The sequence below is a fragment of the Nesoenas mayeri genome (genome assembly GCF_963082525.1).
Source record: "Nesoenas mayeri genome assembly, chromosome: 2".
Classification (NCBI taxonomy): domain Eukaryota; kingdom Metazoa; phylum Chordata; class Aves; order Columbiformes; family Columbidae; genus Nesoenas; species Nesoenas mayeri.
Window position 1 is genome coordinate 46,555,099 of NC_137543.1, and position 27,448 is coordinate 46,582,546.

A 27,448-nucleotide genomic window follows, 5' to 3' on the forward strand; every position below is an offset into this window, starting at 1 on the left:
CAGCAGCATTAAGTTAGTTCAGGTATCCCTATCATAACAGTTTTGGTACTCACAGTTCTACCCTGAGACTATCCCTGCAGAGCGCAACAATAATACTGCCCTTTGTCATGTGTCTAAATAAAGCCAAACTGAGTACCTAATTCTGAGTATTTCAGGGAAGTTGTTGCAGAGTTACATTAGCAGTGTCGCCAACAATCTTATCTCTGATCTTGCACATTTAGTATATTAAGACAAAGCTTTGTGATTCAACTGATGATTTTTAAATGGGAGGTTTTGGTCTTATGGTTGAAAATTAAAAGGAAATTGAAAGTAAATTGAAGAAAGTAAATTGAAGGGGCTTCAAGAATATGTAGCATCTTGAATTTAGTGGTCTGGATTTAAATTTTCGAAAATGTTTTAGATTATCAGCACTTCTACTGTGGAGAGGGGAGCAAATAACAAATCCCAAAAGATTTGTAATGTGCGTTGAAGACAAGATTTTTGCAAAAATGGTTAGTTCTCATGCTTATCAAAACTGTGTTTATGTACCCTGGTAGCGCAATAGGAAAGAGTTTGTGAACCCCCAGTGGCATTGAACTCACCAAGTGTCCCAAACAGGTTTTTGTAATCGCTCAGAGGTTCTACGTATTGCAGAACACCAGAAAGTACTTATTTATGTCAGTAAGCAAAATCCATCAGAGGACCTAAAATTTCAAAGTCTATATATAGCTAATCAAATGGAGTTGTCTAAAGTTTTGCTTTAAGGAATTTACAGAATTTTAACAAAGGTATTTCTCTAATAAAAACACCACACTACTTCTTGGGATATGTATAGTAAGTGCAAAATTTCCGTGGTTTTGTACTGTGTAAATGAGGTAAACTGGCATAAGGAGTAGGCTGATTTTACCAGCTCATTTTGCAAGTAGTTGCTGGTATTGTTTGCCATCTCTGAGGTTTTTTGAGTCTAAATCCTTTGTAATTTTTTTGTGGTCAAAGGATTGCAAGAAATCCAGCTTATCTACTTTTCTCCAAGGTAGCACCCACTAGTTGAGACACAATGCCTGCTAGTGCTCGTGTTCCTAGGTGGTTACAAATGTAAGGTAAAATGTGCCATTTTAAACAATCTAATCAGTGCTTTAAGGTAGTTTAAGCTAGTGGCTTTTTGTAATTGTAAGAGACTAGAAGCAATTACTGCAGCCCAGCTGTTAAGTGGTGACTTTCACAAGCACAGTGCTAAACCAAAGCAATTGCGTTGATCATCTGTTCGTGCTCTGTAGTATGAATCAAAACTGTATCAGTGGTAACCTAATTTGTGTAAAAACACATTTATTTTAACCAGATGTGGATCAGCAGTGTCCTTATGAATATATATGATCAACTGCACTGCATTTGGGATTATGTTCTGTCTTTATTAATTTACAGGAAGACTGCAAACTCCTCAGGCAGGATCAGTCTGTATTAATGTCCAGTAATGATGCACTGTGCATTTTGTCAGTGTTTTCACAATGAATTAAAAACAAAAAAAACAAACAAAAAACCAAACAAAACTAAAACAAACCAACTAACCAACCAAAAAAAAACCCCAACAAAACAAAACTACTCAAGTTCACTCTCTAATTTTATTTCCTTTGTGTTTCTTTTGCTGCCACATTTTTTATCATGTGTTTCTCTTTGTGAAAATCCAAGTTCATCAGGAATGAAACTTGAGTTTTCACGTGCAGGCTATGCGACAGGACATGCTGTTGGGCAGCACAAATCTCTCTGCCCATGCTCATCTCCCAATTCACAACTATAGGCCTGTGCTGCACCAGCTGTGACAAGCTGAAAAATGCAGGTACTCCCATTGCTGGAGTAAAGAGGAGAACTGAGGATGTGCTTACCCCTCCCAGTGTTGCTGCCCTGTGTTAGGAGCATCCCCAGCATCTGCCCTCGGTAGTCTTCGTCCACTGAGTGCAAGGAGGACTTTCTCTACTCATGGTAGCCAAGCAAAAGAAAAGACTGACTTCCAAATGATCCTGGCATTTTGCTCTCTTTCTCTTGGCCATGAAGAAGGAGTCTGCAGGAGATAACATGGCAAGGTCATGAGAAGAGGCTGTGTAGGAGGTCTAGGGTATCTGTATTTTCTTGGAGGGCTGGAAGAAGCTGGATGTTGGACAGGAGTGCTCGGTTGTATTTTATTTACAGGTCTAGTAATAAGTAGTGTTACTGGAATGGATGATGCTTTGAGGGGAACAGTTCTTCTTGTAGGCAGTTGGGAAAGAGTGAGAGAAGACGTAATTCAGCAGAGGTGTGTACACAGGTACATATGGGTCCCTTTGCACATTCGTGATGGAATAGGCACCCTTCAGCTTCTGCGTGCCTTCCCAAAAAAATCATTCTTTATGGCTACAAGAAGAAAGCTGTAATCCAGCCACCTTAATGCAGTTCTCTTTGAGATTAACCTTGAGTAAAGTGCTGTGTTTCCATTGGAAAGGAATGACTATTTTAGAAAGGATTCTTTTTTTTCCCTGTGATTCTGTAGTTTGGTTGGTTTGTTTGTTGGGTTTTTTTTAAGCACAGTTTCCTCACATCCTCTTTCCCCTTCTTTACCCCTGTAACGAGGAAGCACGCTCTTTGTCAAAAGCGAGCATGTTGTTCTACCCAGCTTCCAGATCATTATTAAGAGAGAAGAGGGAGTGAGATTTGGAGGCGTGTTGGTGGGGAAGGGAACCGTGCCTGCTGTATTTTGCTGGGACTGGCGCGCAGAGTAGCAAAGCAGATGTGTGCGGACTGCCAGAGAATTCGCTGGCTGATCCCCGCGCAGTCTGGGTTCGGGGAGCTGAGACAAGACGAGGCAAAGCAGGTGTGACTGATACCTGTGCCAGGGCCCGAGCACCCTCCGTGCCCATGGCAGGCAGTGGGAGCCAGGGGGGCTCAGCACCCGCCAGGATTGATGCGCTGAGCATTCGACAGGGTTTGCACACTCCGTTTGATTTCTTCCCTTTGACACCGAACACGAGGAACAAGCAGAAGTTAACTGCTTAGGAGGAAGCTGGCTATGTCCTTTTTTTTTTCCTTTTTTTTTTTTTGTCTGCTGCGTTTCACCTATTTTGGTTTTTTGGTTGGCTGCAAAACCTGAAACCAAAAGATGATTGAAATGCTTCTCCCGGGGGAGGGGGGAGCCGAGCACCCCGCACCCCATCTAGTGGCTTAGACTCAAACTGCCGGCGGGAAGGAAATGCGGCAGGAGAAGGAGGGGGGTGAGGAGGGCTCCTGCAACTCCTGCCGTGGGCTGGGTAGATTTGGGACTCCAGAGCGACTGCCTGGGTGATCCTGGGACGCTGAAGCAGCTACCAGGTAAAGAAGGCGCTGGCTGCCTGTCAGACCTGGGGTGGATCACACACAAGGGACTTGCACCAAGCTTGGAAAGAGCGTGAGACAGACGGCGATACCAACCCCTCTCGAGTTAGGAAACGTGAGAATTAAACTGCTTCTGCAACCTTAATTTGGCCTCTGTTTGCATAAGCGTTAAGATACAATCTCTAATGATATCACACACTATTCTTTGTCACATGTCAGTGCACAGAAGGGACTGTGCTGAATTTCTCCTTACGCTATTTTGTTTTCTCTGTTGTTCAGCGAGCAGATCCTGTCCATCACATACCACTAAAATCTTATGAAGACCATTTTTTCACAAGGTTTCCTTTATAGTGTTCATAAGAAACAGGGGCCAATTGCTTCATTGACATGTTACAGTGTTTTTGCACTATCCTCTTTGTGAGGAGTGTAGTCCATAGTTGTTCCCATTTTGCAGATGAGGAATGGAGGTGCAAGGAGGTTGAAGTCAAAGGTATCCTTTATTTTGGGGTGCCCATTTCAAGACCCCTCACACCCTGCTTTCCAGACTGCCTCTCCCAGCTACTTCAGTTATAGCAGCGAGCACAGAGTGCTCCTGCATATCAGGCACAGGGATCAGAACAGGCTCTCCAGAAATGAACACACATAATCAGTGTTCTCAGAACAGGGGAAACAGGTAGCTGTGGAAAAAATATCTTAAGGGATTTGTCTAGCACTACAGTAAAATCCTGTGGCAAAGGCAAGGACAGGATCACATTCTCCAGCTCAGGGCACAGCTGCCTTAACTGTGAGATAGCCCATCTGCTCCTGCAGCCCCCTAGCCTCTCCCTACACACCTTCCAGAAGTGAAGCAACCTCTTGCAGTCAGAGGTCTTGTTCACTGTCACCCAGTTCATTCGTAAGGAAGCTTCGTCTCCTGCATGGCCACATGGTAGATGAAGCTGTTGCTGTCGTTTCAAGTTCCTTTCCACCCAAACCCCATCCCATAGTCCTGTCTCCTCCTTCATACCAACGCTGCAAATCACGGGTGAGCCTGCTCAGGGCATTAAACCAAAATGGAAATATACTTTCTTGTTTTCTGGTTTACTTTTCCACCAGATTATTACTTTGAAAAGGGTTCACTGAGGGGTGCAAGCACAGGGAGACTATGCTTGCACAAAGAGAGACTTGGATTGCCTGGTCTGCATGAAGAGCAGGACCACAGCAGCACTGGGTTAGACCCATTTAAATGGTTTGATATTGTGTATTGAGGTTGTAGAAGCTGTTGCAAGCCTGTGCTGCTGCTTGTACATCAGTCCTTTCCTTCCCATGGCCTCGCACTCCCGCTAACTCCAATTTGTGAGGCCAGGCAGGGAAGCTTAGTGGGGAACACATCTGGGTTAAATTCAATGCACCTTAAAATAACAGTGTGGTTTCTTGCTTGTTGATTGCTTGGCTGCATGCATGCATCAGCCATCACAAGGAGTGATGGGACCTGGGACAAGAAATGGCAGAAATGTTTCTTGCAGTGGCAGCTTCTGCCGGTCTCGGGTGTTCGTGGGACTGAACCTTCAGCAAGATGGGTAGTTTGGAAGTGTCACGGTCAGCTGCTTAAGGACCAAAGGTGCCAGAGGAGATGCGCACTGCAGCTTCTCATAATCGCAGTCTGTAACTTTTGAGAGTCCCACATCTCCTCAGCATTTTCATAGACTTGGAGGTGAAACTGTCTTTTCAGGGTACGCTGAGAAACAGTTCATCATGTAGGCTGGCTTTGTAGACCTTCTGTGTGTATCTCCACCTTTTGAATTCAGGTGGTTGCTGGTGACAGAGGAGGCTCTATGCCTGGGGAACCAAGTGGTGTGAACAGCACAGGTTTGCACCCAGATGTGCTGACAGCAGGAGAGTGTGAAGAGTGCAGGACTTGGGGCTCTGGATCAGTCTTTGCTGCTGTGTTTGCCGATTTTGACATCTCTTCCTCCAGTCTTGGTCTCTTCTGCCACATCCCCTCCAACGTGGCCCAACCCATCTCTGTCCATTTCAGTTTTATTCCCTTCTTGAATTCAGTCTCCACCAGAACCTGGTCCAAGGCATGATTACTAGCACAGGGAGTCCTAGTTTCATTTGTGCAGACTGTGTTGCAGTCCTCGCTTCCCTTCACCTAACTAATGGAAAACGATACTTTAATGAAGAACACTGTCTGCAAAATTAGCTTCTTCAACAAAAGATGCAGGCCAGTTGAGGATACTTAGTTTTGTATACTTTAAGTGTTTGTGATTAATCATAATTAATTTACTCTACTGTAGACATCAAATCCTGCAGTCCTGACATGGCTAGTGATTTAAATGAACCCGACCTTTCATCCTGTTTGTCAGCAGTCCATGACCATGTACTAGTGTGTGATTTGTGAATTATTTGTGATTCTGTGTGAACGTGGTCTAGACCATGAATTTTGACACTGCTTGATTAAAATAGCAGCTGCTTGTGCTAGGATATTCAGCTCCATATTCAATTTTAAGAAACACAGTTTTGCGTCTGTTTCCTGGCTAGATGCTTTCTAAATCCACAGAAAGTCTTTGAGGAGATAGAACAAAATTTCTGTTATGAGTGCTCATATGGAGTGAATTTTTCTGGTCATTATGATTAGGCATCACAACACATTTTTCACAGCAATTTTTCTGAAAATATTAAACAACTGTTATTATAGAAAACAAAAGAAAATTAACATAAATTTAGTCCAAATCTATTTAAGGATTTTTTTTTTCAGAGCTACATTCCAATTTCATCTTCTGTGTATAGATTTATGAAGTAAGTGATCTGTGCCAGTTTTATAGAAGCATTGCCTGTGAGTCTGCCATTTCCCTTCCCTGGGAGCTGATCTGTGGGGAGGGTCTAGGAGAACATTTCTGCCTGGATGGAGAAACCAGTCTTTGGTGTTACTTGACTTATGTGGATTGATTCCTGTGTTTCCTTCAGTATTTTTTTTGCCCAGTGGTGACTACATTCTACAGTGGGCTTTTATTGTCCATCCTGAGAAAATATACATTGTATTCCTTTCTGTCCAACATGGAAAAGGTGTCGACAGTAAAACACTAATTTCCTGGTACTTGAATGACTACATTCATTATGAGAACGTTAAGCTCCAAGTGCCTCTTTTCTCAGGGTGCTGATAGGGATGTGCAGAACTGAGGGAAAGGCTGGGATGCTCTCCTTGCTCAGACAGCAACATTCCTGCCTCTGTGCCAGGGTGTGGAGGGGCTGGTAGCTCCATGAGGACAGGCCTCAACATGTGTCCAAACTCCATCCAGGAGACAAGGCCAAAGACAGGACTTGAAGATGTGCCACAGTGTACCTACATGGGGTCTATCCAGGCCAGATCTGGACACCCAGGCCTAAGCTGAAATAGGGCTCATGCACCCATGGGCAAGTGGTGTTGGGGGTCAGGGTCATTGAGCCGTATTGGTGCCCTCAGCACCCCGGCGATGCGTTATCTGAGTGGCCTGTCTATTAAAGATGACCTCAGAACCTTCTTGTGGTCCCTGGCAGCAACACCTGAGCTTTACTTAGGCAGCCTGGGTACTTTAATGTAATACCACATGGACATTTGTGCTTCTACATGCTGTGCTTGGGGATACAGGAGGTTTGGCATGTTGGAAGTTTCAGACTTATCTTCAGATACCCATACAAGGTATATCTCTTCTGAGAAAGAAAGGATTTTTTAAGCTTTTTTCCTGGTGGTAAGCACTGGACAGATCCTTCCACCCTCTTCTGCTTTATGTTTAGTGCTTTACGTATGTGCTGGACTCTCTTGTAAACAAAACCTTTTGTTTGCGAATACTGAAGTATTTCAAAGGAAAAAGTAAAAAAATCTATAGCCGTGCAATTCTGAAGGTTTCAATTTATCTGTTATGAGTGAACTAAAGTATATCAAAAGTGCTGTTCTAATATGGTGAAACATGGGCACATCCCTCTTCCATGTAGAATTTTCAGAAGGGAATATCACATTTTAATTCATCTTCTGGAATGGCTTCAAGACCTAGCAGGAAGAAAAAACCTTTTGTTTCCTTTAAAAAATGTGTTGATCAGGAGTGGAGATTAGGATAGGTGCTGAGACCAAGAAAGAAAATAGTGAAAGGTTCAACTTCTGGGACAGTGGGGGCCAAGTAAGATCTTGGTGCATGTGATGCATACTTTTAAAGACATGGGTCCCTGAGCAGGATCCTGCCAGGAGAACACAAGAAGTGGTTGTGGTTGTTCTGAGCTTGGAAGGTTACCCTCAGGGGAGACTACAGAATGCATACATCTCAAGGTTGGGTAGAAATTGAGTCACAAATGGATGCAACTGGTCACAAACACCTGGGCACTGACACATCACTCCTGGTCGGGGTCTTCTGTCCTGTGGCTCTTTAAGAAAAGGGAATGCATGTCCTTGAGCTGCCATCTTGGACGATCTGAAAGCCTCCAGTGGGACAAAATAGTATTTATTTCTGGAGCTTTCTAGTAAATCTGTGGTTTTCTCCCATCAGGGACTATTCATCATTTTCTCCATGAGGAGATTTTGTTGTGCAAAATGTCACACAGGAACATTTCATCATGTGACTGTTACGGTGTGACGAGATATCATTTCCCTGTACTATATGTTGGGCTCTACTTTAGAGACCATAAACCCAGGCCTGAGTAAGTACACAGCATATTCCACTGGGGAGCAACCATCACTGAGCTAGCGTTGCATAACTCAGGGTGGTGGACAACAAGTGCCTCCTCATAAACCGTCTGTGGGAATTGCTGCAGCATTTGGGTGGCCAGGAGCAGCCTTCAGCAGGTTGACAGGTAGGCAGAGGATAATAAAAAGAGAGAAATTGTTGCTTTGAACCTTTGTGTAGGATTGAGCATTACATTCGCCTGCTCTGCGTCATGCCAAGAAGTTGGGTGTATTCATTTATATGTGCTCCTCAGATCCTGTATCAGCGTTTCAGCTGCACGGGGTCATTTCCATGGGAGGGGCAGCAGAGTGTGCATAGCTTTGCTATATATTGCATGGAGAGGATCGTGTCAGGATTTTGGTACAGCAACATCCGTTTTTAAGGTGAAAATACAGTATTTTTCTCCTTTATTCAGACACTGTTGATCCAAGTAAGCAGCTTTATTTTATTATTCAAATGAAATCCAGATGGGTGCATACAGCTTTTAAAATACATGGGTAAAATTTGTTCTTGCAAACAGGCAAATGCATGTGTTGCTGAAAACCCAATAGAACCTTTTGCCATAGGGTGAATTTCATCCATGGAAGCAGACAGGTCTGTACTGAGAACTTGCATCCAAGTAACTTTAAAACAATTTATTTCAGGGCGGAGTCAACCATGCCAGCTATTCCTGATGCTAAGTTTGCCTGATCTGGTGCATCAGCATGAATTTAAGTGTCTTATTTCAGATGCTCACGTGCAAAAAATTGGCCCATTAAAACAATTAAACTGAGAACCCTGCTGAAAAAGTCTGGCTGGCATTATTCCAGAGAGTGTATCAAAAGAATAACTCCTGACATTTGAATGAAAATATTGGTATTTCCATTAATAAGAAATATCTTCGTAATGTGAAATATCGTAATTAATATGAAATATCTTAATTATATTAAATACCATTCACTATGTTGTGAGTGATTCCAAGGACTTCCATCTGCTCAGATAACTCTTAGTGCTTATGTTGTCTTGACTTGAAGGTAGATTTGGGGTGGCATTTTACCTTTGCTATCCTGCAGCCTCAGTTGATGTAGGGGCTGTGTCCTAGATGAACTCAGCTGCCCTATGCACATCCTACCTGTGATGGCTTGGATGGAGGTGCCACACGACTGGCACGGGGATGAAGAGGTGGTGAAGTTTCTAGCTGAGCTGATAAAGTTCTCTGCAGTGCTACTGGACCAGAGCTTATACCAGTTATTTGTTCTCAATTATGACTTTGAGGTGCAGTGCTTCATGCTGATCATTTTAGGATTTTCTGTTTATGGTGACTGCTGTTGAATTGTCCCAGGCTTTACCCACTGACCAGAGCTCAGACACAAGATTGACATCGGTGTGTTACTAGAAAAAATACTTCACATGTATTTGCTTTAGTTTGAGGTGAGGGGTGCATTTTGGCCATAAGTATTTGCCTTATACTGTTGATTATTCTCCTCTTCTAACTTTTTTCTTTATCTTTTGAGCAGAAAATACCAGTGATTTAAAACCCAATGCCTTTAAAGTCAATGGCAAAACTTGCACCATGTTCACCAAGGCTAGAATTTCATACTTATTGTGGTCAGTCTTTCCCCACAGCTAGTAAATAACAAACAATTGAAGTGAGCAATTCACAGAGGAATCCTAGCATTTATTTAAGTAACCTCCTTGGTTAGAAATAATAAGTAACATAGAGTAATAAGTGCCTAGTCTTCCTGCAAATGATGTATGAACCAAAGAAAGGTGAACAGTATCTGATATTCTATTCTCTGCAAATAACAGGACCAGCTGTGGTCTGGACAGCATTTTAGGGAGAGAGTTGGGAATGAAATTAATATTGTGTCTCTGCCATGAGCAAATTAGTCTCCTAAAGTGAGTTTGCAGGTGCCTCCAGGACTGGAAAGAGACATCTTCTTACATTACTCTGCCCACTAGAGAGATGTGAAAATGACCATTTCTCAAGTATCAGTAGTTGCATGTTGTGTAGCCAACAGGTTAGGCTGTGGAAAGTCATTATTGACTCCGTATGTCCTCTGGTAATGACATCCTTGTTCTGAAAACACACTCTTGAGTCATCTGCACAGGTCATTAGAGATGATAAGCACGATTTCTGGGTGCATACTGAGTCTTGGAGGGGCTATGCTCAAGCTATGCCGTACCTGAGGCAGAGATTTCTTGTCTTTCTTCATGGTACCTCCTGCATCCCAAGCAGTTGAATGGTTCAGGGCGGTGAAAAATCTGTGGATTTTTTTTTTTTTTTTTTTAACTTTGAGTAGAAGAATCAAGTGCAGTTTCTGAAAGGAGTTTTTAGCACATCAGGGGAACGGCTATGGGCTGTATCACAGCTTTCAGACCTCCTGGGACCACAGCTCATCCTTCCTTCTGTCTTGAGAAATGTCATTCCTGTTCCCCCTTCTTCCCTGCTAGTTAGTGGTGAAGTGAAGATAGACAGGGGAAGGTGGGTTGTAAGAAGGAAGAGCTGATGACCCCTTGATTAATGTTGGAAAACAACCAGATGCTGTTTCCTAAATGTGCAAATGTTGGCAGAAACTAAGAAAAACACAGGGTAAGACCAACAGCACACACTATTGTTTGTTAGGTGAGTGAGGTGTGTCATTGTCACCCCCATACGAAAGCTGGAGATGTCTTTAGAGCATCATTGCATCTGGCTGACCTCATAGGCTTCATGGTTGAGAATGTTTGGTTTCATGAATGTTTATAAGCTGTAGGCTCTGCTTTTGAAAGTAGGTCCCAGAACATTATGTGGTACCTTTTATTAACTAAGGTATGGCATATGTGAGGATTTTTTGCCTGGGACAGCTATCCTGATATGTAGAGTGCTACTGTCTTCCACCTGCATCTGCGTCTGAAGAACGTCCCCGAGTGTCACCTCCTGCGCAATGTCACTGGTGTTTGTGTGATGAAGTATTTCTTAGCAAACAACAGCAGCCTTGGACTCCACTGCCTTCCAGATCATTCTCAAGGATAAATCACTTGTTTGGTTTTGACCTAGAAATCTCTGCGTGTTACATATCTGTACCTGAGAAATTGCTTCCCACCTTACCGAGGGTCTGCTACCAATCTTAGCTAAATTACATGGGCAGGGGGCTGGTGGGGGTGTTGTCCTCTGTAAAGCTGCTTGGACTCCTTTGTGCTTTTGTTCCAGGGAAACACAAGCTTGTTAACTATGGACCCCCAAAGCCTTGGAAGTGTGTGTGAAGGGCAAGGGTTTCAGGGGGTGGTTTCTGCCCGCTCCGACTAGCCTGTTTATATATCTGCCTCCTATAATTCGCTGGTACCTATTGCCATGGTACCTAAACATGTTTCTCAGATGACCATGGCTTTTTTTTCCATCTTCTCCTCTTTTTAATAGTCTTTTCTCTTTCCTTTAAAATGGGTCTTTAATAAAGTTGAGAATTCTTGCACAGGGTTTTATAAACATGTGTTATTAAATTTTAAATCTGTTTTGAAAGTGCCTCTATCCTACTCCCTCCTAGTAAAGTGACCTTTTTAAATGGAGGGAAGTGGGTTTAGATGACAGTCATGATAAATGCGGTCATGTTCACTCAATAAAATAAGGCCCAGTGCATTTGAGGATAAATCAGTGAAATGTACAGCCCCACCTGTCTGTCTCCATCATTCATTTCCACTGTCACTTTCACAGTGGCTGATGGATCACAGTTGCTGTAAAATTAGACAGCCTTTAATCTCATTTCATCCTGATTAGCTTCTCCTTACCCTTTCCCTCTAACTCACTGACTGACACGCTAAAAACTCACACCGGGCTGTGTTTGAGCGTGGCGTACAAACTTCTCTTCAAATACCCTTTTTGCGGGGCAGGCAGGTGTTCCACTGGGTTGAAACCGAAAAATGAGAAGATGGGATTTTCACATTATTAAAGGAAAACAGCAGACAAAGGCTCATATAAAATTAATGAAAGCAGCAGCTTGGCCAGACTGTGTGATGGGCCAAATTCTTCCTGATACACCCTGGCAAGCCCAGTGAGTTTCAGAGGCTGTTTCTTCCAGAGACTGAATTTAGCATACTCATTGCCATGTAATTTTGACTATATCTGTGAAAAGTTACGTCTTGTATGGCTGTGTGTTCATAAAGAATTACGGTTTACAGCACAAGTTTTCTGGTGCTTTCAAGAGGTGTTTTACAGCAGTAAAAAAAATTGTTCCTTCCCATAGTTTTGATTTCTGTGGATCTCTTATAATTCTGAGGGACCCTGAAAATGGTTGGGAAGAAAGACTGAGATGTTCATGATTTCATTATTTCAGGGACAAAACTCTCTCTCTCTTCGATGTCCACAATGTTGCTCCGTCCTTCCTGTTTTGTCCATCACCCTCCAACCCCATGGGCAGATTCATGAGACCAAGAACAGATTTTCCCCAAAGCTCTGTGAGAAATAAAGGTCATAGTAAAGGTCTGCAGTGTTTTATTGCAGTCACCTTTCCTTTTGAAGCCCAAATACTGCCCTCCTTTCTAAGGCAAGCTTCCCTTTAGCTTTCCCGTGAGTTATGGATGGTATTTTGGGTCATTTGGGCCCAATCCCCTATCAGTGGGAATGTTGCCATCAAGTTAAGTAGGAGCCAGGATTAAGCCCTTAGTTTTCAAGGTTTAATTATCATCCTAAGTGAGGGAGTCTTTCTGCATAGTTTATATGCATGGAAACAGCAGAAAAGCTTAAAACATAATTTCTTCCTCTACTGGCCCTGTTTGTGTCAATATAGAGGATAAATAAACAAAACTGTTTGTAAAAATGAAAACATGTGAAAAACATGCATGTACAGTTCTGATAAATGCCAGCTCTCTCCAGGCTGCCCAAAGGAAGACCCTGGCTGAGAGTACAACCAATTCCTTGGATGTAATTTTAAACCATAGCAGAGCATTGGGTGAGGTAAGAATTGAAGCCTCTGTGGACTGATCCTTCTTGAGAGGAGGGGTCCCAAAAAATATCTAAGGAAGACAACAAGTTTCCCGTGGGAGACACAAATCCATTGTGTGTTACAAGTATCCACAAGATCAAGGAAAGTACTGTGTTTTTGAGCGAGATATTTTTAAATAGAGAAATATCTGATTTTAAAAATGATATAAATATTATATGGGGGCTAGGAAGAAAACAAAAATATTTTCATTCTTTCATCCCACTGTAGGAATCTGTAGATAGTATAAAATCTTATACAGTGCCTAGTATAGGATTACTTACCAGTTATAGAAAGTATAGTAGTAACAAATAACCTCAATTAATGAACTTTCAGTGTACCTGGCTGCCCAGTTTAAGAGCTGCTTCACTTACGTGACTTGTAAGAGCACAGACTATGAAAATTATATTCGACCTTTACTAGAAACTAAAAATGTACCTTACTTATTCATCATTGCCTTGGCAAAAACTTCAGTAAGAAGCTTAAATGAACCCACTTGATCTCTAAGAAAATGTGTCCTAAATAACAAAGCTGCGCATATTTCTTCTTATTATTATTTGCATATGCTATACTGCACAACTGCATTCTGAGAAAAATAAAAGATAATAAAACAAATGAAATGAGAGATATATCACCCAAAATAATCCAAGTGTGAGATAGGCTGCCTCTTTTTTTTTTTTTTCTTTTTTTTTTTTTTTGGCATTGGCAAAAGAGCACAAAGTAAGAGCTGGCCCTGAGTCATATTGATTTCCCACTGCACTGGTTTCCTAAGTGCTCTGTTGATCCGTGTCAAGCAATAAGTTCCCTGCCTGTACATGCACATCACCTCCCCATTTGTCCTCACCTAGATTTAAGGTGCCCATATGATGAGCTGAACAAGGACATCATTTTTCCTACTGGTATCACTGGGCCAAAACTACTTTATGTGGCGTGATAACTAATGCTGTGTAAATTTACACTTACCATATAATATCACAACAGCGCTGTATGGCACACCACAATGATATGTGCATATTATATATATAAGTGCCTTTATTTTTTTCTCTTACCATTTGCAGCGGAAGATAGAAATTTGGAAAAAATAGATTATTGTGACTGTAGCTGGTCCGTAGTAAACGCGACACCTCCAAAAAAAAGGGATATTGCAAACCTAATGCCACAGTTTTGATCTTTGTTAACAAAGGGCTTCCTGATTAGATGAATAGAAAATGTGTGATTGTGCTGCTAATGACATTGTACAGGAAATTAAGCGTATACATTTGGAAAAGGCATTAAATCAGCAGGACCTTAATTTAAAAACTTAAAACTGTATGGAAATGCAGCTTGTTCATTGCTGTGTAATAGAAAGCTACTGAACACACTGACTCTTCTTGTGGAAACATTACCAGCAGAACAAAGCTGGGCTGAGGGTTGTTTTAATGTCGCCTAGCATATTTGGATTCCTAGCATCTGCTTGTTTTCAGGGAAATATCAGGCAACTTCACTCCTTTTTACAAGTTGTTTTTAGGGCAGCATATATGGCAGTTGGGCAGATGGGGGGGTCACTGAGGGGCAAGAGTTCCAGCTTTTTTCCTCAATTATTTATAAGATTGCATAATGTTAAGATTGCTGATAAGTGGCTTTGTCTGCTGCTAACTCAGTGGACATACATGCTTGGGGTGATGCATTCCCCTATTGTTTCATACAGACGTAATCCCAGTGCTGTATTTTGTACCTTTGGAAATACCTGATGGGATCATGGGCTGACAAAGAATTCTTGCTTTGCTTGCAGTTATGCCATATAACAGTGCCCATCACTGCGTCGTGGAAGTGGAAAACTTCTTGTTTGTGCTGGGAGGAGAAGACCAGTGGAACCCTAATGGTATGTACAGAATATTAAAAGGCAGCACCAGCCTTCCTCATCTGTCCATCGGGTCAGCTGATGTAGTCATTAGCAAGGGATTTTGAGGACCCTCAGCCTAATTGTTGAACCTAGTAAAGGCTACTTCTAGATATTGATGCAATAAATATCTGTTACTTTAGCATTAGCATCTCCGTCATTCATCAGCTCCCACATCCCTTGAGAAATGCCACAGGCAGCAGAACAGACTCTTTCAAGTGCATGCACCAGGCAGCAGCTGTTAAGAATTTTAACCTTCATTTCCAGTCTCCTTCCAGTCATAATATAATAATGCAATTGCAGTAGATGAATGCTTCCTTTCTATTGTCAAACCAGATACTCGCAGCTAAAGTTGTTAATGTGTTAATTATCTAGACTCTGAGATTCTTAAACCAGTCCTTTTTTTAGTCTTGTGCAGGAGCTTCTTGTATAGATTATCTGCTGCTACCTTCTTTGATTTGATTACTTCATAAATTTACCGCAAAGAGAAATTAAACAATTTAACAGGCTTCTGAGCAAAGCAAAAGGAGAATACCATGCCTTGCAAAATTCACAGAATTGTCAAGACATTGTTAAAAAGCTTGCACACGAAGAAAGAGTTGTAGTTGTAGCAGTCTGTGTAACAGAGATAATTATGACTGAGAAACCATAAAACAGCTTGCAGGTACACATTTTTACTTTAAAACACCAGAGGATCCAGCTGAAATTACATATACTGCATATATTTTATTGTGAATGCCCCATTTCAGCATCTGCACTAAACCAAATTATAGAAAATTGTTACATCTGTTCACTTCCTAAAACCTGAGACAAACAAGCCAGTCCACCCTATAAGCATATTTCCGCTGTAGTTAAAAATATCACTAAACGTCTTGGGAGAAGAGCCCTTCACTTCTGTTGTTGCATCTCCTTTATATTGAACAGGAGATAGCATGGTATCATTAACGACAATTATTATTAGGAGCATCAGCCACATCCAACAACCGAGGGCCCCTGTTGTGCTTGGTGGTAGGCATATGGATAATAAGAGGCAGACCTTGTTCCAGACAGTTTATAATTAAATAGCCATGTCACATGAAGGAAGAAAGAAAGAAAATAAGTATAATTACCCACAATTTGAGGATGTGGACACTGAGTTGCAAGATAATGGAGAGATGTAAGAACAGGTACATATCCTGCATCTGAGACAGGAGTTGAGCACAAGTTTGAGATGGATAGTACCTTAATTCTGAGGTCACCTACATCAACTCCTGACCTGAAGACGTTATCATCGGACATCTAACAGCTTCCTTGTTCTATGAATACCAGAGCTGTGATTTGTCTATAGAGGAGACAGGAATAAAAGATGTAGGAGCATTGCCGATACTGATCTCTTTACAAGTTTGCCCACCAAAGAAGTGGATCTTATTTGTCACAAAAAATGGACTTGAAAATCATAACCTGCATCCTGTGCTATTACTGGGCTAGTTCTTTCTTGAAACTGATTTGGTCTAAATGTGCAGCTACATGGAAACTGCTCGCACATACCCACTTGAATTTATGTAAAGGCCCTTGTCTGCATCTTCATAGTACCAAAGGGACTTCCTATGGACCTAGCTGGAACTCTCTTGCCCAGAGCATGACAGGACTTTTGATTTGAATGAGAATGTGCCAGGTGTTTTTCCAGTGGATAGAATTATCTTTGAGATGAGGGCAATGGAAGGAGCACCATGCATTTCTTCAGCCATCAGACCTGCAGGTTCTGGAGAAGCAGGATGGACACTGAGGAGTGCCCATGTACCCTCCGTGCTGCTCCTATGTCTTCCCAATTATCTAGAGAGCACGGGATACATTTTTTCTCTCTTTTTACATCCTCCTATGGCTATGTCTTTCCAGTCACAAGAGATCCTTGCGTGAGTAAATGCTGATGAGAGCAGGCTGCAGAACACAGACGTGGATTAAAACCAACCTTCATAACTGTCAGAGCCCTTTGCCTTTTGGCATGGCTGCAGAGACCTTCCTGTAGAAAGCAGAGAGCAGCAGCATCTGCCTCTTTTTGTCCCATTGCCCTGATGTGCTAATCCTGATTTCTAATCACTTGTTAGAGTTTCTGCATTCTGGCAGGTGCCTAATGTGGGTAAACCTCCCCACTGGTGAGCAAGACAAAATAATAGATACAATTGTCTTGCAAACTGAATTCCAAAATTAAACTGGAGTCACACCAGTTACACCAGGAAGCTTAAGTAGGTCATTGAGTCCTTTTCTTGCCTTCACAGGCATCATATAGTCCCATTTTGTACATTTTCTAAGCACCTTTCAAAAAGCAGTTGGATTTTTAGCCCCTACTGCTCCTGTTGGAAAGCTGTTACAGAATCCAATTGCTTTAAATGACTAGGAGCCTTATTCTAATTTCCAGTAAAATGTATTCTTTGACTGTTTGAATCACCTTGTTCTCATGCCAAAGTTGTCCTTTAGCTTAATAGTTTTTCCCCTCCTGGAGATTTGTTCCTGTGATGTATTACAGACGGCACTCCTATCCCCTTTTAGCTTTTGTTTTCCATGGTACAGCAAGCCAAGTTCTTTGTCTCTTGCCGTAAGATAAACTTTCTGTTCCTCCTGCCACCATAGTGGCTCTTCTTTGGGACTGTTCTAGTCTGACTTCATCTTCCTTCCTGTGAAATGACCAGATTGTATCTTGTATTCCCACTCCAGGGTCACTAAACCATCTCTCTCTACCCTATGCTATACAATCATCTATGTATGTGATATTTGTAGTGAATACGTGTGTGACACATGTTGTCTTAGGAGGCCAGGGTCCCCAAATCAGATGTTTCTATAACATAATTAAAAAGCTGCTATATAATGAGTGACCACTGAATTCCCCAGTAACTCTGAAAGATGTAGTGAATACAGCAGCATTAAAAACTCCTACTAGAAGTCCAAACTTACAATCAATACGTACATTGCTTTGAAATTCTGCTTTTTGTAACAGAAATAGAATAATAAATATCCTGAACAGTGATGGTCAGATGCCTGCTGTTACTGCTTTCACTGTTTATTGAATCTATAGCTGTCAATGCTTCTTTTACTAAATTGTCTGCATAGACTAAAGTAATTCGGATAGGGACCAAGAGCAAAGCCTCTCTTTACTAAACCCAGTGGCAAAATGATCAGTTGCCCTTAGCATACGGGGATATCGTCCTGTGTCTTGGGATGCATTTGAGTGGTGCTCAGCATAAAGACCTTTGGTCCTTACTAGGCATCGCACTGGATTTGAAGGGGAATGTTGCGTTACTCGTCAGTCTTCTGCTTTACCCTCCTCATATGGACCATGCTTATAACGTAGCAAGGGAATGAGTTTGCTTCCAGATGGAGTGGTCAACCTGGTTTCTTTCTCGTGTTTCCTTGTAGAACATGATCTTAAATTACTACGAATACAAATTCTAGCTGTGTCGTTATTCTTCCCTACAATCTTGATGGTCTGTTTACACATGCTGAAGTAAGTGTGGAAAGAAACAAGAAAGCAAGCCAATCCTGCAGAGGCTCTTCCGATGCAAAAATATTTGCCTTGTAGAATACCCAGTGACCATTTATAGAACTGTGACATACACAGTTGGGTTATTCTGCTGGCTTGTGAAGCTTCTAATTCAATTTTTTAGTCACACATACATAAACAAAGGTTTCTGTTTCCGAGATCCTCATCTGTTGAAGTCTCAGGTGTTGCAGGAAATTGCCATACACTCTTCTTGCTTCAATTTTCTTGCTTTGATGTCAATCTGCATGTAAAATAAGGTGAAATCTTAATATTGTGAAGACATGAATACAGTCCTTGGGCTTGACAGCAGGGATAAGCTAGTTAGCTGGTGTATGTTGCTCATGTTTCTTATTTTAGCTAACACACTTGGAATAAATCTAAGAGTGTATTCCCCCTTCGATGCACATGTGTAATTCCTTCTAACTTAACACTGAAAGTACATGGTAGAATAAACCATTTAGTGCAAACACTGCATACCCCATGCTGATGGCTTATGCAGCTCCTGGTTATTTGCACAAGGTTTTTTTTGCCGTGTTCCACACAGAGATGATGTGAGGAGAAGAAAAGCACATGTTCTCCCTTTGATTCTTTTACCTGACACAAAATACTCTAGTCATAAAAATACTGCGGGGATGCCCTCTTTTGGGCAGTAATTTTGTTTAGTGCTGTGATTTATTGTGGCTGTGAAAGTACCACAGCATCTATAAGTAAATTTAAATACACATTTTCAAGATCTTATTACAGAGAGCAAGAATAATCTCTATCTGCTTCTACTGCTAGCAATTGCTAATTCAAACCTTACAGTGCCCCATTTGTTGAATTATTACTGTACACATAGTGTAATCATACATTGTTGTAAAAGGGGGAACCCTTCATAAAAGCTGTCAACTTGTAAAGTATATGTAATATATATTACAATCATGATGTTAAATACATGAAACAAACAGCTGAGTGTCAAAATAATCTATCTTTACAGGGAAACACAGTACAAACTTTGTTAGCCGATACGATCCCAGGTTTAACAGCTGGATACAACTTCCACCCATGCAAGAGAGGTAAAAACCTGCTATGTGTTTTTCAATATATGTTTTATCATCCTAGGAACAGCTGAAGTTTGGCTTAGTTCTGGGAGTAAGGAGGCATACAGAAGCATTGAAAATACTGAGATAAAACTGCAGCGTGAAGTTGCATCCCATTTGTCTCCCAATTTTTTTAAACTTCCCAAATTCAAAACTCCAAATGCCAAATCCTGCAGTGTTAACTCATGCAAAATAACCGTGGACTTTGTGCAATTACTGGTTGCCTGAGTACGGTCTGAAGGATTTTTCTGAAGTCTCCGTAGTGTCCTGTCATATCCCCTGACTGAAGTGTCATGATGAGTTTGCAGTAAACAAGCAGTAATTACAGTCAGATATCTTACAGGGAACTGAAACCTTCACATGTTGCCTCCATCCTGTTTTACCATGCCAGCCATGAAAAGTTCTCCTCACCATGACTCACCTTGTCAGAGAACTCTTAATCCTGGGTGGTCTTTGAGTGAGGTTGCTGTCAGTCAATGCATACTAGAAGAGCATACGTTTTAATCTTACTGTATACCAAAGTGCAGAGGTGCATGTGGACTTGCGCAATGGTCCGTAAAGATGGTTTAAACTTAACGCTAGACCCCAAGTCCTACCCTGGCAGGAAAAAAGTGCCCCAAATCTGAACTGAATTATGCGTGTTTCATAAGGAAAATCTCAAAGGCATGAGATCCAAAGTTACAGTGTTTCATGAAAGAGCATTGCATGTCCATCTTTCGGTTTGACACCCATCTTCTCATGGATCCAATGTACAAGAGAAGATCTCACAAGGTCTTCCTAAGACACTTTACTCGTTCCCCGTGCTGTCAGTGCTACAGATCTTTTTCTGTTGGCTGCGCCAGTGCTCAGGCGTCTGACAGTCATATACTGAACTCAGTGCGACTTTGCAATTCAAGGTGTGTAATATGAGATGCATAGAAATATGGCTGTCTCTTCAGATTTCCGGAGGTAAAATGTCAGTCTGCGGGGTTTTTGAAAGGCTTTTGTCCAGGATTCAGTTTGATTGGCCTGAATCCATGTGCAGGCCCATGTGTAATGCCTGTCACCCAAAAATGCTGCATTGTGCCACTGCACGAAAAAGCACAAGTGGAACAGATCTGAGGAGGCTCCCTGTTGGAGCGGAGCAAGCCGATAAAATTAGCAATATACATAGAGATAGGAAGAGGTTCACAATTTATCATAGTCTCTGGCTTCTCCCTTCCTCCCTCCTGCCAGCACTGCAGGGTGACCCCACGACTGGATTATTTACCTTAAAACAAAAGGACACCTTTCCCTTTGCTTGAGCTCCCTGGACTGAGTCACCACCAGCCCAGGTGTTGGCACGGGGGAGAGAGGAGCTGTGCCTGAGATTGAGCGTCGCCGTGCAGGTCATCCTCAGTGAACCGGGAGGCTGACTAGCGGTTGTACGGAGCCTGAAGCTCCTCTTTGGAGCCTAATCTGTGTCCTAATTAGGTCCTCTGGGTATCTGCAAGCAAAACTCTTGACGGGCATATGTGGCTGGCTGAACGGTTAGGTTTATTTGGCTGACAAACCTCAAAAGGCAGAAGTAGGTAGTTGAGGGTTGGAGAAAGCAGACAGTAGGAGTTTTTTCCACCTCCAAAGTGTCCAGTTGTGTTTCACTAGAAAATGAGTTTATAATCAGAGGTGCTGAATGTGACTTGCCATGTGCTCTGGTGGAAGCTGCCGCCTTCAGCCACAAGTCAGAAACTCTGCTGGACATTGTGATAGTTTAGCAGCTGCCTGGTAATAAACCGCAATGCGTTAGCATCCCAGCTCCTTACAGTGTTATTTAAATGCAATTTAAATAACTCATACATCATTCCTTCTGCAAGGGGCTTTACTATGGCAATGTTAATTGTCACCTCTTTTGTTCAGGATACATAACTCATGGGCTTGCCTGTTATTTTTCTCTAAAGGCTCCTAAGTATTTGGGCTATTGTTAGAAAACAGGAATTTTCCAATGACTTTCTAAAATGTTTTTAATGGTTTATTTACTCATCCTTCATGACTTCCTCAGAGTTGTTGCAGCCTGGTCTGGCCCAGTTTTTAGAAGATCTTACAAACAAGAGAGAGTTTTAATGCAGTCTCCTTTTACAGCTCCTTTAGTCAGATAAAGTTCCCATTAAAGTCAACATGCTATTTTTTTTCCCCTAGGAGTACAGGGTCATGCCCTGTCTCTGCTGGCATAATGCAGGCATCATTGACAAGACAGACTATTTAATGGGTTTTTCTGAGTCATTATGGTCCATCAAGTCAAAACCTGCTTAGGAATTTTAGTCTGAAAATAATTGGTTGGATAGACTATAATAGCTCCTTTGAAATGGCTGCCAGGTAAATGTGGGTCTCATTCACAGACAGTATATTCTGAAGTTGAAAATCTGTATGAAATATTTGATGAGTAAACTTTTATCTTATATGCTAAAATCCATATCTGATTGATTTTACTGTATGAGCTATAAAGCAAAGTCTAATCCCATTACAGACTCAGAGCCATCAGCGCGGTTTTTCTTTAAAGCCAAGTTTGGTTTATTTTCATTTGAAGAACATCTCAAAAACACATGCTTTCAAAAAGTGTGTACTACTTCCAGGTGTATGTTGTTTAGAGAAGCAGCAAATGACTCCTCGACTTTTGAAATACACATCTGCCTGATGATACAATAACAATGGGATGCTTTTTGGAGAGCAGTTCTGTTAGACTAGGTCTGGCGAAGGAGTGAGTTTTGCAGGAGACATGTCTGAATTTGTGGAATCAGCTGGACACCTCAGTCGGAGTACTGTTGGATCTTGCCAGCTCAGCCCAGAGCTGGATGACGTGTGTAGAATATAGTAATACCTAAAACATCCTTTTTCTTACATCCTGAATGGAAAGATTTTGCTTAAAGACCAGCAAAAGATAAGGCATAGCACAGGTGGAAGTGAGCAGGTGAGGCTGAGCGAATAGAGAAAAGAAGCTACAGAGAAAGAGATGAAACAATATCACATTTTATGTCTTTGACTTTAATAATAGTAGTTTAAACCCTTATTAATACGACTTTATTTTTTAAAAAGCAAAGCATTAGCTCTGACAGTGACTCTGAAATCAGGTCCAGATATTGCAATGATCAGCAATAGCACTGGTAGGTTTAAGCCTCCAACTGCTAGTTGTATTTCTTGTTTCAGGGCATAAATTAATCATCTGTGGAAATCAGAAATTCTTCCATTTTATGTGTGTGTACTTACGAGTAGTTAGTTGGGTTGATTATTGAGTGAAGGGGTGTGAAGGGAAAGCATTTCAGAGATCAGTGACTGTCAAGTACTTGCAGTCCTGAAGAAAACCACAAAATAATTGTAGTCTTTTCCATATTCAGATCCTGAGGTGGATTTTATTTATCTCATTAGAATAGATAGTCTCTTCCCAGTTTTGTGAGGAAAGCTGTCGTGCAAAGATTGTTGTATTATATTTTAATCTGAATCATATTTTACAGCAGTTTTAAGAGTCATCACTTAACAACATGCCCCTTGCACACTGTATCATTGAAAAGTAAAAAACCAAAAAGCTTAAAATACATGTTACAGGAGCAACTGAGTGAATATTCACATCCAAGCAGAAGAGTGAAGCATGCTGACACTTTCATTTTTGCTCCTTATAGTGACACTGTGTGGATGAAACCAGGAGTACATGTACAGAATAATGTCAATGAAATCCTAGTTGAAATGGTGAAGCCTGCAAGTTGTACCTACCTCCGTTTTTTAAACCTGAACTGAAAAAAACACACTGAGAGCAGTTTGTTAATGGGTTTGTCAGTGATGCACAAGGACAGATGAGTGGACATGTGAGCACCCCCAGTATCAATGCCAGGCATCCTGCTGGTTTGTGCCTTGTGGCTGCTGGACGCAGAAGGGTCAGAGAATGTATGCCTGTCCATGCAGGGTCTCTGATGTTTCATAAGATGTGACCTCTGCAGCTTTTCCGATTTTGGGGGCCACTACGGGCTCTCTTGCTTCTGGCCTGTCACATACTCTCAGGAAGCGTATAGACACTTGATTGCTTCTAACACCTACACCCTCTGTCAAATTAGAGTGAAATCAGCCAGACGGTTGTTGTTGAGGAGACAACACGCAGGCAGACATGGATACACATACAGCGTAATCAAATAAGCTTTGTTTCCATAGAAAATCAGGCTAAAAACATAGATGCACAATTTGCTGCCCGACCATGCAGAGCAATAAATGCCATCAGCTTCTATCTACCCATTGACAGATAAATTAAATGATCTTATTTAATTCGTCAGCTGAGCTGAAGGCACTTAGCAGCATTCCTGTCCTCCTGTTTGCATCATTTCTTTTGGTAGCCTTACCCCTGTGCCAGTGCTGCTGCTCAATGAGGGGTGCTGTCCTGCGGCATCCAAGTTGTCCACGTGCAGGCAAGGTGAAGGCCAAGAGGTAGGCAGGAGGTCTCAGTGACATAGCTCCTCTCCAGTCGGGTGAGGAGTCCTGTCAGGTGTGCACCAAATCCGAAACGTAAAGCCAGAAACAGGCAGCGTTGCATCAGGTCTGCTTCTGAGTGCCCAGCCAGCCCTGCCGTTTCCACTGCCATGTCTTCATGTCTGCCTGACCTCTCCTCCAACTTACGAACCACCAGCCAATCTCAGACACGTTTAACAAAGAGGGAATTTCTCTAAAATGTTAAAGCATACTACAGATTTAGTGAAAATCGGCAGCTGGGTAAAGGGCAGAGATCTCACTTGTTCCTTCACTGAAGGAAATGCTCCTGAATGTGTGCCTGGAGAGGTGGCAGGTTGGAGACACCGCACACCAGGCTTTGCGAGCTCACCTGGTCACAGGGTGACAATAGGGAAGCCTGGGCAAGAGTTGGGACATACCAGAGCTGTTCACTGCAGGGTGTTGTGTTCTGTACTTGGACTGCCACTCATCCCAAATGCCTTGCAGCGCTCCGTAGGATTGAGCCCTTGATGGTGCAGGTGACCATTGAGCCCCCAGGATTTACTGTGCAATTGAGGAGCGCAACATGCAGCTGCTCCCAGATTCAGATTCGGGTCCCTGGCCAGGAACTGGAGCACATTGTGTCAGCCACGGAGGGGGTTTGGCAAGCTGCAGCCACACTCCAGCGTGCCAGCTTTGCAGGAGCTATCAGAGGTAGACCTTGCTGTGCCTCACCTGCCTGCTTATCTCTGGGCTTGCATACCGTTCCAGTTTCACCCAGGAGAAAATTTGAGGTTTGGGACTGACATTTCTTCTCATTCAACATTTTGTACAAGTCTTCATCCTAGCCTGGCTGTGCTCTTTTGCAATTTTCTTTCTCATATCCTTGCAGCTTAAAATGAAAGGCCTCTACCCTAGCAAACCTTCCTGCTGCTGTATAATCTGGGGAGCTCTCCCTGCAAGTAGATTACACCAAACGGGGTCTCTCAAAACCGTCTACTTTTACTTCAGCAACAGACACTTACCGTCAATTTTGGAGGTACAAAGAAGATGAACCAATATATGCTTAGCAGTCCTGACCAGAAAAAATCTTTTCCTGCATACCTGAGTTGCATGTGAAAGCAAACAGGTGGCTAAATTTTTTCTCGGAGCTAGCTGGATGGAGACAGACCTCTTTCGAGTTAAAGGGTGGAAATACAATATTGTGCCTAGCATAAGGAAAGTTGTTCTATTTGCAGTACTGCAGAAAGAAGAAAAAAATGATAATTGAAGAAAAATTTTGATGATGTGGTTCTCTTAGTAAATTGGGAACAATGACCCTTGAAGGACCATAAAGAAAGTGAATGTCAAGATAATTTATTATTGTTACATTATCTACCTCATTTTTCACTTTGTCTTACTGAGTTGTTATATCCCTTACAAGGTAATGCCCCAAACATTAATGAGCACCTTTTTATCTTTCACGGGTGTGAAAAAGCAACAAACAGCTTTGAGAAAGGGTATTTTCTTCCAGAATTATGTGTGCTTAATTATTTTGACACCAAAAAACTAAGTATTCATCTGATGTGGAACGAGCATTAGATCAGCAAAGCAGCCACAGTCTCTGGGATAGCTGTGAGCATGTGAGGCTCCTGGTTACGTCTCTCTGAAGCAGCGTTTGAAGGAGCCACTACCTTAGTTCGCAGAGGGAAGAAACAAGGTTGACGTAGCTAATTAGTTTGTTGTTGGCTTCTTTTTGTTTTGTTCTGCCCTGTCCTTCAGGAGAGCCAGTTTCTATGCCTGTCGCCTTGACAAGAACTTGTATGTGATCGGTGGAAGAAACGAAACTGGCTACTTGTCCAGCGTGGAGTGCTACAATCTGGAGACAAATGAGTGGCGTTACGTGTCGGCCTTACCACAACCTTTAGCAGCCCATGCAGGAGCAGTTCACAATGGCAAGATTTATATTTCAGGCCAGTATCTTTTATAATTCCTGCTGTATAACAAAAAAACAACCCAAAGCAACAACCGTGAAAACCCAGAACCCAAAATCATGGAGCTAAATTCCTGCTGCAGCACAATGTCTCTATTTACATTAATTAACAGAAGTATCTTTACTTTGCAGGAGGTGTTCACAATGGAGAATATGTCCCCTGGCTGTACTGCTATGACCCTGTGATGGACGTCTGGGCCCGAAAACAGGACATGAACACAAAGCGAGCAATCCACACTTTGGCTGTAATGAATGATCGACTGTATGCAATTGGAGGAAACCATTTGAAAGGTCACATTTTCAATAGTGAAAAAGCATTTCAGTGTTTCCCGTCTCCTGATAAAGAATATTTTTGTTAGACAGTCATTGTTAAATACATTATAAACCAGGCAACACAATTTAACAGGACACTTGAGCCAGCAATTTTAAAAACATTTTATGCAAATTATTTTAAAATTATAACAGTACATTAAATATATGAGTAATGAATGCTTTAGATAATAAAAATGGGAGCTTCCATTACTCAAAGGCATGGACAATTTGTCATTACCAAGAATTCAATGAAACAAACAGATTATTCTTTGACCCGAAAGTACCAGCAATATTTTCCTCTGTAAATCATTTTCTAAAATTTGCAGTTAGAGAGAGCTTTATTCAGGGCAACATACAAATACAAGCTCCTGATTTAATGAAGAGAAAACAAAACAAACCTTCAGCCATTAACTATTAGGCTCTTTAGATTCCTTTTTAGTATTAAATATAGCTTGTTAATTAGAATTCTTTTTAGAGGTCGTTTTCATCTTTTGAAAAGGTCTCATATTAAAATAACTACCGTTTAGGCATCTGGTAATTTTATCTTAATACCTACATACTGTTGCTCTTACTGCTAAAGAGATTCTGCTTAATCCAGCCACTTAGGCAAAAAGCACAGCTCCTGCTCCTTTCTCCCCTGACAATATTTGACAGTTTTTGTTCCCTTTTTTCCTTTCTCCTTTCATGCAAGATTGTAATGCAAAAGGAAAACTGATGTTAACTGCTAGTAACACCGGCCCATGTGCCTGGTTGACTCTGGTACCCGATTCCCTGTGAGGCTCTGAAACCACGTGCTCTTTTTGAAGATCTGAATGGCTGTCGAGCATGGAGGGGACAAAGTCACAGATGTACATTTTCCCTGGTAAATAGTAGTGGTGCATAAACCCCTGCAGCCAAGTGCAGGGCTGCTGTGCCTCCATGTCCCACCCCCAGCTGTGATGGGTGCTCCTGGACTGGACCTTATGGGCTCCAGCAAATGTTGTAGAGGTTGCAGAGCTACATGTTGTGGGCTTTTTCACCCGCTAAAGGGAAAGTTTACATGTCACAGCCCTCCTACAACCAAAGCCTACTTTGGTTTCTGTAGGCTTGAGTTGTTTCCATCCTGCCTTTTTTTTTTTTTACCCAGTTTCACATACCATCCTCTGGGAAAGAAGGAACTTCTAATAAAAATTGCATTTTTGCCTCTGCAACTGCTGCCCTAGATGCCTTTACTAGGTATGAAGTGCTTGCTGTTGTGAGAGGTATTTAGCATCCAGGTTTCTGGAAGGCTGCCTACTGTCTGGAAGAAGGGCTTTTTGCAAAAATGGTTTCTTCTGCACAGTGAAATAAAAGGAAGAACTGC

General features: G+C 41.9%; 1 protein-coding gene across 1 annotated transcript in view; it reads left to right on the forward strand.

Moving 5' to 3' along the window:
- The window catches only part of KLHL14 (kelch like family member 14), a gene marked incomplete at both ends in the record, with an annotated part of 61,542 nt that overhangs the window by 32,027 nt on the left and 2,067 nt on the right, over positions 1–27,448 (forward strand). Inside the window, 4 exons of the mRNA XM_080339986.1 lie at positions 14,700–14,789; positions 19,298–19,376; positions 25,584–25,774; positions 25,927–26,085. Of these exons, the coding sequence (XP_080196112.1) occupies positions 14,700–14,789; positions 19,298–19,376; positions 25,584–25,774; positions 25,927–26,085 (519 nt within the window). The remainder of the gene's footprint in view (positions 1–14,699; positions 14,790–19,297; positions 19,377–25,583; positions 25,775–25,926; positions 26,086–27,448) is intronic.